This window comes from Anabrus simplex, chromosome 11 (assembly GCF_040414725.1).
Source record: "Anabrus simplex isolate iqAnaSimp1 chromosome 11, ASM4041472v1, whole genome shotgun sequence".
Lineage (NCBI taxonomy): Eukaryota > Metazoa > Arthropoda > Insecta > Orthoptera > Tettigoniidae > Anabrus > Anabrus simplex.
The window spans coordinates 58,162,253-58,173,593 of NC_090275.1; the positions used below are offsets into that span (position 1 = coordinate 58,162,253).

General features: G+C 38.1%; 1 protein-coding gene across 3 annotated transcripts in view; it reads right to left on the minus strand.

Moving 5' to 3' along the window:
* The window catches only part of LOC136883513 (gastrula zinc finger protein XlCGF57.1), a 66,189-nt gene that overhangs the window by 37,515 nt on the left and 17,333 nt on the right, over positions 1–11,341 (minus strand). Inside the window, exons 1-3 of one of the 3 annotated variants that reach the window (XM_067155874.2) lie at positions 10,949–11,286; positions 10,406–10,546; positions 4,452–4,547 (exon numbers count right to left, since the gene is read on the minus strand). In XM_067155874.2, coding sequence (XP_067011975.1) covers positions 4,452–4,547; positions 10,406–10,531 — 222 coding nt within the window. In that variant the 5' untranslated portion in view covers positions 10,532–10,546; positions 10,949–11,286. Of the gene's footprint in view, positions 1–4,451; positions 4,548–10,405; positions 10,547–10,948; positions 11,287–11,341 lie in introns of those variants that run through there. The other 2 variants (XM_067155873.2, XM_067155871.2) reach the window with 2 other exon arrangements.

The following is an 11,341-nucleotide window of genomic DNA, read 5'->3' on the forward strand; positions in this document are numbered from 1 at the left end:
GACCCTATGTATGGGTCATCTTCAGCTGCTGAAGATCCTTAGTCTTATTAAAAACAACATATAATATTAAAACACTACTTATACTAAGTGTAAATGACTAATGCTAAATGACAATGATGTGTTGTGGTGTTAAAATATGCTTGGAAGAGTAGTTTGAAAGTCTAAAATGTTCACCAGTTCGTTTTAATGTCACTGATCTCATGCCTGTCTCATTGTACAAACTCATCAAGACTATGATACTTTTATTACAAAATTTCCTGTTGACGCAGTACCTATTAAGACGTTTTCAAATTTAAAATACGAGTATCGATATTGTAACACAGCAATCAAATGAATGAGTACTGTATATGAATGAACATCAAGATCAGTGACATTACAACAAACTGGTGAGCATTTTAGACTTTCAAACTACTCTTTCAAGCATATTTTGACCCATACATAAGGTTAAAACCAGTACTGCAATGTGAAATTATTTAAGTACCTTATAATAAATAATTGTATTGATTAGGTGGAAGGCTCCTATCTTTATATTTGTCATCATAGGAATCATCAATACAGAAAATGAAGTTAATAGATTATAATTCCACTCCCAGAGTCAAAATTTTACTACACTCAGCATTCAGAAGTACCCATTTTATTGTAAAGGATGTGCTGATCACTGATACAATGTCAAAGAGCTTAATAAACTAAAATAGTTAATACAAGCACAAACCTTTTTTCAAAACTTACAATTTTAGAATGTTTTTCTGAAAAATTCCCTTTTGTAGCTGGGCCCGTAACACTCTTGAGAGAAGAAACCAACAGTAGTCAGCAAGCATGTTAGGGAACAATTTTCCTGCATATCACCTTTCAGTTTTGGATCTTTTCTGATGGAATCTTTCTCCATGCTCGTTGCTGACTACTCCCAGGTTCAGTGGAAAGAAGTTAAGATGGGAGTGCAGGAAAAGGATTTTAAGGGACATATTGCAGCCCATTACCTCATATGCTCTTAACAAAGTTTCTCCAACTTTGATGTAGTTTTCTGCTCTATAATTTCCCTGGAATTTTGAACATACGTCTTTGAATGCATGCCATGTCACATTTTCTGTTTCAGTAACTTCAAACAATGGATCCTCGGGGAATTTTGTGGATTTGAGGACCAATTAAAATACACTCTTTTAATTTTGCTTCACTCAACCTGGGATATTTCTCTTTTAAATACCAAGAATCATTCTAATTTTTGTCCACTGCTTTGACAAAAAATGTCATTAAACCCAGCTTTATATGGAGTGGTGGTAACAAGATCTTTTGATAATCTACAAGTGAATAAAACTTTCCATTATTTTTTTTTTTTTTTTTTTTTTTGCCTGGTACTAAACTTTGTCTCAAAGGCCACTCTACTCTGTAACAGTGAACTCTGTCCCAAAAGACTCACTCACACAAAAAGCAACAGTATTTCATAAATCCTGGTTACATTCCGGTTAATAGACCAATAACTTTCAGGTCTTGACTTTGATGAGTCAATAAAGAGACGCCATTCATCTGGAATACGTTCTCTACCTAACTGATGCATAAGTTCATTCGCATCATTGCAGTAAATGAGATCACCTTTTTCAGAGTAATATGTCGATAAGCTATGTTAACGCTTTCGATAGACTGACACTTTGTTGTCTGGTTGTAAGAGATGCTAATAATTCAGGCTGGGCTTGTGTGTGATTTAAATCTCTTATAAGATTGTTTAGCATTGACTCTGAAATTAGATGGGGATTTTTAGATTCCAAGAATTCAGAATCACTGTTCGGGAGATCAATAATTCTGCTTGTGGAAACAATTTTTCAGATGGTGTTAGAATACGAAGTGAATCGCTATGGTTAACAGGCCTTTTGTGCCGAGAGCAAATCTGGATAGACTAAGGAATGTTTATTTTTTTATGAAAAAGCAGAAATTTTGGTTAAACAGAAATAACAGTCTGAGCTGTGGTCCTTCTGATCTGTCCATACCACACGAACCGCAAACAGCATAGAAGAGCGAGTGCCATTTAATCAGACTCTCAAGTTACAGGAACATCTGCTACAATAATATTTAGGTGAAAGAGTTTTGTCCTTATCCACTTGAGAACAAAGTACAATTCATATGCTTGATTGATCTTCAGAGAAATATTTTCTCTTTGAGAATTTGCAGTGAATTCACCATACACATAGCAAAATAAATTAAGAGAATTTACACAATGATGCAATGTTGTTGTCTATCGACACTCTGTATGAATTTTATCAATTACCGCCTGTCTGACATACTTACAACTCATAATTTATGAATTTCATTATGGTCCTATTGACAACTGATCACTATCAAACGTTAGAGAAATTTATAACTTACGAATTGAAAGCCAACCAGGCAAGAAAAAAAGGCTTATTTATAATTAGGCCTAAAAACTAAGATCGGCAAAAATGGAAAAGATATTAATTCTTGAACAATGCATAACCAATAATCTAACTCCCAATTTTGGGAAATTTACTCCAAATAACACAGATCTACGAATCAGATAAATAAAATTCAATTTAAAATCAATAAAATATGGATCAATAATGAGATAAAATTTGTATACAGAAAGAAAACACATCGTAACAAAAAGCTATATCAGGCTCGCCTAGAAGAAGCCAAAAACCTTTCCTAACCCCTAATGGGATTTCTTTCAAACGTGGTTAACCAAAGACAAGAAATTATTCTGAACCATAAGTAATAAGTTTTAGATAATGAATTGCATAAACTGAAAAACACAGCCCACAATCTAAGACGTGATGTCAAAGTGCAACATTCGAACACTGATATCATACAGAATTTCCACCCTCCTACCATTAACTTAACTGACAAAACACTGAATGAGGAGGAATCCAAAATGTTGGGCAGGAACCTGAAACATAACTGGCCAAATGTGTCCCATCTTAACGACGTCATTACAACAGTAACAGAATCAGAATTAGCCATTACCAAACTTCCCAGTGATCAACAAGAGGAGGTTAGGTTCGAAATTAGGAAAAAATTAAATAATATTATTAAACTATGTAATACCAATTCTCAAACAAATCAGGTCAGTACCATTAATTCGGTTTCAAAACTTAAAAAGAAAATTAAAGAAAACAACTTAATTGTAACAAAATCCAACAAAGGTAACATGACCGTAGTCATGAGTAAAGAGGAATACATTAATAAAATGAACAACTTTTTTTCAGACAAAACTTTTACCATTATCAGAAAAGATCCTACAACTAAAATTCAAAACAACTTAAAACAATTGCTTAAAAGTCTAACTTTCCTCTTAAATGACAAAGAAACCACTGAACTAATCAATATGAACCCAGGACTCCCCAAAGCTAGAGCTCAACCTAAGATCCACAAGGCTGACATCCCCATGAGACCTATCATTAATTATAGAAAAAAACGTTTATATAAAACCTCACAGTAAATACAACAGTTTTTAAAGAAAAATTACAGGTTTCTAGGCAACAAGACCATTAAAACACATTAGAATTAGTTGACAACCTTAAAAATTTTGAAGTTCAACCTAATCATACAATCCACTCTTTCAACATTAAATACATGTATCCAAGTATCGCTGTGAAAGAAACCATAGATATAATATACAATAACTTAAGAAAATATAGTAAATTATCCATACAAGAAATTCAGGAATTTCTGTCCATTCTGAAACTGGTTCTAAATAACAACTACTTCAATTTACCAATATAATGTTTTGGCTATGGGATCGCCAGCCTCAGGAATATTGACAGAAATTTATTCAGATAATTTAGAATACACATCGCAACGCTAACGCCATATACTTACTGCTAACCATTCTCACTGCACTGTCTGACCGCACACTTATTCCCACCACTCAGGGGAAAAGTGAGCATTTTCTCAATCCACCTGTGTGGAAGCACTGGCTAATGTACCAGTAACTTTTTGCTGGCTCTTCCTGTGCATCAACATATTTGGGTCTGTTATTTCTGTATTGCTTATAATGTAAGCTAAACTATTACGTAACTCACATTACTCATTACATTACTCACTCATTTTGTTATGCTGTGGACAGCCTATGTAAGAAGAGCAAGCATGCAGTGACGTTCTCATGTCGTAATTGATCATCCCTACCAAGTTTAACTGCAACTGATGTCTTTGATACCCCTTTCATTTAAAACTGTAGTAACAAATTAAAAATCTGTTTTATACATTCAAGCTCTTTAGACTTTTTCAATTGTGAAATTACTACTGTTTCACCCCATAATCCCACAGCCACATTGCAGCAGGAGAATTTATGCACCAAGGTCATTGCTGTAAACTGACACTCTGTATAAATTTTTACAAACTACAAGTCTGTTTAACGTATTTATAACTGTTAAGATTATAATTTCATAGATGAAAATTATGCTAGTGTACAACATTACAATAGCTGCTAAAAACTAAAAGATAAATACCTCCGAATGTTCACGTGAATTCTCCGACTGATTATCAGGATGAATGAGCACATCTGGTTCTGTGATTAAAACTTCCATGTTATCATCTTCTGGTTCCTGAACATACACACAACAAGATTAATAATAAAATCATAATATGCAAACAGGTTGTTGTTGTTGTTGTTGTCGTCGTCGTCAAGACAGGCACTAAGCCAATGCTCACTACAACAGAACAGGTCCACAGCGAAAGCTCTCATTTATGGGCAAGGAAGGGGCGTAACAATTTTTCCTCATCTGAGATGAGTTCTTTATGGGAGGGAAGTTGCCCAATCTAACTGTGACTTTATGATATATATTATGTATACCTTCACTCTTTAAATAAAATTATAAATACAATATAATTGCTTTAAAACTTTGAATTAGAAAGTGTCGAAAGAAAGGAAAATGAGCAACTTTATACTAGGCCAACCATAAGATTTACAATATTTAAAATTTTCAATATTAACTCATAAATAATCTGCAGTATAGCATTACGAAGTTCCCATAGTAAAAGTTGGTCAGGCTTATTTATTGACTACACTGAATATAGGTGGGTTTTTTTTTTAAAGTTGCTTTACGTCGCACTGACACAGATAGGTCTTATGGCGATGATGGAACAGGAAAGGGCTAGGAGTGGGAAAGAAGCAGCCATGGCCTTAATTAAGGTACAGCCCCAGCATTTGCCTGGCGTGAAAATGGGAAACCACGGAAAAACCATCTTCAGGGCTGCCAACAGTGGAGTTCAAACCCACTATCTCCCGAAACTGCTTTTAGTCTCTTTCACAAACACTCAATAAATTAAACTTTTGCGCAGACTGCCAAACAACTGTCATGCCAGCTGAAAAGAAAAATAAAGCCAAGATTCTGGCTCCTGAGGGAGCAATAGTTTCATGTTTTGCCACATAGCACTGCAAGAATATAACTGGAGCACTCTGGGAAACTTCGGTGAGACAGCTTATTGTAGTTTCTAGCTGTGGCACGTAATGTCGCGAGTGCGATGGTGCAGGGGATCTTGTGAACAACGATGTTGTCTACGAGGTAACTAAAGGTCTCTGCATGTGTGATCTTTTCAAGTACTAAATTAACAGTGGAGCAGCAGTTCAAATAGTGTCGCTAGATGTCAGGCTATCTCTCCATTCACCAGGAAATTGCAATGGTATTAAGAGAATAAATTGCACATGAAAGCACACTTTTCTCACCGTCTTTATATCATCATCATCATCATTCCACCATTTTACTGGATTCTTTGAAGATGCAGGCGACTCAGAATGTCCGCGTTGCTGTAAAGACGAAGTCCCACATTAGAAAGATAAAAAACCGTGTTTTGAGAGAAAAGTGATATTTATATGACGTTAAATAAAGAGAAAAAAGGGACATAACACACAGTAATCCAAGAAGAGTTCATGCGAATCAGGCCGCTGTGACTGGAAAGTTCACGTCATAGTACAAATGAAAATACTCCATAGTGTGTGTGTATACTTACAATTGGCTTTACGTTGCACCAACACAGACGGGTCTTATGGTGACGATGGGATAGGGAAGGGCTAGGAGAGGGAAAGAAGCGGCCATGTCCTTAATTGAGTTACAGCCCTGGCATCTGTCCGATGTGAAAATGGAATATCACGGTAAACCATCTTCAGGGCTGCCAACAGTGGGGTTTGAACTTCTGAATGCAAGCTCACACCTTTCTAATGCGCTACATGGCGGCAAACTGACCGAAGTTTTCCGAAATGCTCCGATTTTCTTACAGTGCTATGCAGCGAAACACGAAACTATTGCTTCCTCAGGAGCTAGACTCTTGTAAATAAAGTTACAGTATGTGTCAAACTGATAGCGGTAACTGGACTTTGGACTCATCAGTCAGGCAGTATTTTATTACTTTCTTTATTTGCTCACTACCAGCTAACGATACTGGAGGGATAGGGGATTATGTATAGCTCTACTGAGGTGTGTTTTACTTTTATAAGGCTACTATGTTTTTATGATGTACTGGCATAGTAAACAATCCTAACACGAAACCAGTTATGCAATGTAAACAAGAACACATGACATATACTATTGCTACATTATTTATTATTGGTACTTTCAATAACAGAATATATGTACTTTCAGTGCAAACAACTAAGGCAAAAACGTTAAGATCACACCTTTCCTTATTAGGAATACCAGTACTGATTTTATTTAAATTCCTTTTTGGGTACAGTTCCATTGTTACAGACCAAAGGTAAATGAGTTGGAAGTCACAACTGTCCTACTTCAAGCAGGGACTGATTACAGCTGATAAAGAAGAGGGATTATCTTCCCAGAAAACAGCAGAGAGAAGTGCCAGACCCCCTACTGTGGTAAACAATTGCCTGAAGTTAAAGAAATGGGAGAAAAAAGCAATCGCTTGGAAGATCATAGAAGCCGATGCCTAGACAAAAAGACCCACATTGTTAGGAAGCTTAGGGCTGAAGGAACAAAGCTCGGATAACTTGCACAAGATCCCACTATCAGTTTCAACAAATCTACATTATCCAGGAAGGTCAGTCAGAGCAACATTAATAGAAGGAAAAATATTATCGTAACACATAAGGAGTGGGCTAGAGAGTATCATGCAGTTTGGAAGAAAGAATGGAGATATTGGCAATGCAAGGATAGAAAAGGGCTAGGATTGAAAAGGTATGATGATATGGGATGGATTCAGTTATTGAGGGAAACAAGTCTTTCTTTCCCCTCAGGCTGTACAAAAGCTATACACTACCAGAAACTGCTTGAAGACAGTCTTTTATAAGTTGTGGACAAGACTGATATAAGAGTCCTGGATATTCCTACAAGACAAAGCATCAATCCATAGTGCCAAGTTCACCAAGGAATGGTTTCAACACAAAGGTGATAATGTAATGGACTGACCAGCCATTCCTCCAGACCTTAAACCTACTGAAAACTTGTGGAAAATCCTTTTCTGGACTGTATATGAAGGAGGGAAGCAGTATGATGTCAAAGAATGAAGACATCTGTAATTGCTGGGCTGAGTGGCTCAGATGATTTGAGGTGCTGGCCTTCTGACTGCAACTTGGCAGGTTCAATCCTGGCTCAGTCCGGTGGTATCTGAAGGTACTGAAATACGTCAGCCTCGTATCGGTAGATTTACTGGCACGTAAAACAACTCCTGCGGGACTAAATTCTGGCACCTCAGCGTCTCCGAAAATTGTAGTAGTAGTTAGTGGGATGCAAAGCAAATATCATCATTATTACATCTATAATTTCTGCATGGAGGAAAAATAACATTTGTGTGCTATAGAATCGTATGATCGAACATGCGTTTCCGAAAGCTGTGAGAAAAGACTCGTTTAAAACACATTAAGATGAAGTGAGAACCTGAAAGTACCTCAACTGGAGAGATTCAAACCTTATCCATGCCTTTTTGGGGCATGCAAGCCCACAGATTAAACCGCAAATCAGCGTACAAACCTCGAGTATCACCTGAACAAAACCACAGGTCTGGATTGGTTGGAATGTTGGTCTGGAGAGATAGACAGACATGATAAAAATGTAATCATGTTGCAGACAGAAGACTTTGAAACTGGCATACGCCATGACAATTTCAAAATGCAGGGTTTACTTATTTTTACTGAATGTGGCAGTCATGTGGCTAGACACTTGAGGCTTGAGTTTTTAGCAAACTTGTCTTCATCACAGTCAGCCAGTAACAACCCAGAAAATGGTCGCATTTTGGTGATTAACACAGTCTCGTTTTCATTCTTCTATATATAGGCCTAAGTAAGAATACCTCCTGGTGTGTCCTTGACAAGCATAAAGGAAGGAAGTTTCCTCTCTGCTACTTGAGGTATCATAAAATACACTTAAGAAAATAGAAATTGCAAACCATGAAGGCATTGGTCGTTTGTGTTGATTTTCAAGATATGGAACGATGCCATGTAGGCATGTAAACGATCAAAGTTTCAGACCCATTGGATTGTTGCTACAGGTCTCCCCACGTGATTGGTCGCGGAGGAATCAACTCCAGTATACGGACTCTGGTGTAGCGTAGTTGACTTGCAGTCTGTGCAGTGAAGTGTTCTCCGTCAAACATGCCTCGATGACAGAGAGAGCACGCTATCAACAACTGTCGCCGTTTGAGAGGGCTCGGATAATTGGGCTGTGTGAGGCTGGATTATCGCTAAGGACTGTCGCTGCACGTGTTGGCCGACAGGCATCTATGGTACAACGCGTATGGCAGCAGTGGTCAAATGAAGGTACCCACACTCGTAGACCTGGCACAGGCCCAGCGCTACAGACACCTGTGAGAGAGGATCGCCGCATCATTCGGATGGTCCGAATGGAACCCCATGCAACAGCAGCGCAAATTCGAGCAGCTGTGGCACCCCACACTACACAACAAACAGTTGGTAATCACCTGCATGCAGCTGGCTTACCAGCCCGTGTCCCTGCAGAAGGTGTTCCAATGACCCCACAACAGCGACGTGTAAGGCTGGCCTGGTGTCGAGAAAGATCGACGTGGGTCGACGAATGGCATAGGGTCGTCTTTAGTGATGAATCGCACTTCTGTCTTGCCCGCAGTGATCGCCGTAATCGTGTGCGCCGATGTACCGGGGAGAGGGGCTACCCAGATCTTATTGTCGAGAGGCACACAGGGCCAACACCAAGCATTATGGTCTGGGGAGCTATTGGCTTTAATGTGAAATCACAATTAGTGCTTGTTGAGGGCACTATGACTGCTCGACAGTACGTTGATAGGGTACTCAATCCAGTGGTTGTCCCTATGATGGCAAACATTGCTAATGGGATGTTTCAGCAGGACAATGCCCGGGTTCACACTGCACGTCTCCAGAGAAGCTCTCCATGACATCACAACCTTAGAATGGCCCACCAGATCCCCGGACCTCAGTCCTATTGAGCATGTGTGGGACATGATGGGTCGACAACTGGCTAACTGTCCTCAGCCACCCACAACTCTGGAACAACTGACCCGTGCAGTGCAGCAAGCATGGGCCACAACTCCACAGGAAGTGATCCAGGGCCTTAATGACTCCATGTCTCGACAAATTCATCAATCTAATGCAGCTCGTGGTGGGCACTTCCTGTATTGATTGTTGTCCAAACTTGCGGTCAGAGGGACCGGAAAGTGTAATCATCGAATCACAACCAAACACTCGTCCTGCATGTTCAATTGCAGCAATGTAGCACCACTCCTCCTGGGTGTTGTAATTTCCATTTTCTTCAGTGTACCTATCATATTTTATATATTTTTTTCTCTTTAAGTAAAACTTTATTAACTAGTTTGCAAAAGAGAAGTTAAGAATCCAATATAGCATGGCTCACACAAAGTCACAGCTTGCTACACATGGCTGCCAATCCTCTGTGACTGTACTGGCTAGTGATGAGACCAATGGATAATTACTTCACAGATGCTGCAAACCTGCATTCAGCACATGCCATGACACATCACTTTCAAACTCCACGGTTTCATTATTTTCACAGAATGTGGTAGCAGTGGGATACATATGATACGAGCTCTTTCAGAGACAACAGGAACTACCCTGCAGCCAACAGGAACACCCATTTTTGCATGATTTTCACCATCAGAAAAATGCTTGCTATTTGTTGTTTAAAGGGGCCTAACATCTAAGGTCATCGGCTCCAGAAAAATGTAATTGAGCTAGTAAAGTATAACTCTTTCCTAGATATGCACACTGGATACGGAAACATCACAGACTTTCTTTTGCCCTTCAAAAATCTACCCCCACAATCCAAGGATCTAGAGGCACACAATCTACCACTAATCTACAGAGACACATGTAATATTCATTGTATAAGTTGGTCTAGAGTGAATTTAATATGAATTTAAAATGCCCATAGACCTAAATTTATTCCAATTACATTGACCTTTCATAGTATATGTCTTAATATCAACAAGAGTACAAACTGCTTACCGAGTCTTTAATGGATTCATCATTTTCATCATCCTCTTCCTCTCCTTCTTCTTCCTTCCCTTCTTTACCTCTATCATCATCATGAGAGTTCAGAGGTTCTGATTTAATATTCAAAGAGTTCTCCATATTTCCTTCCAAGCTCTGAAATAAATGTTGACAATATATCATATGCAAAATAAATGGCAAAAATCAGAACTAGATGGCCTGATGGTGACCTAGATATTAATAACCCTATCATTAAATTAATCAGCAGAAAAATACTGCCCAGAGTAACCAGTCAGCAAAATAAGTTACTATAGGCTAAGCAAGTTGCTCTCAACTTCTAATCAGCACCCTAGGAATGGAGAATGAGGATTATTATTATGAAGAGTAACAACGAAAAAAAACTGAAAACTGTTAATTTGCTGTCAATATGTCAAACGACATCGAAGGAGAGTAAGGAAAATTCATGCTCATGAGGAACGAACTTCATCTGCAGCACTCTTATAAGTACAATTAACAATATTCAATTTCTATTTCTCACCAAATTACTAAATAACTTACTGAAATGCCCAATATATAAATGTACTCTCAAAATAAAGTTCCGGTTTAAATAGCACACCTACATTCAGCCTGGTAAATCAATCGGATTTTGGACGTGGTTGATGTTTTTGTTTTCTTCATATCGCAGTAGGACTAAATATTGCGTCATTTAAACAAAAACAAAAATGACATTTAAAACTAAGTCAAACACCAACATTGCCATCCACGCTGCGTATGTGTCAGGAACAGACAGATTATTCCTCAACAATGTTCTTCAATTTTCTAGCGCATTCTTATGAAATTTATCATAACAGAGGATTTTTAAAAGACGAACGATTCAGTAAATAACACATTAATTCACTGTCCTGATACGTTTAAGAACCATACAATAAAATGTAGGTATTGGTAATACGT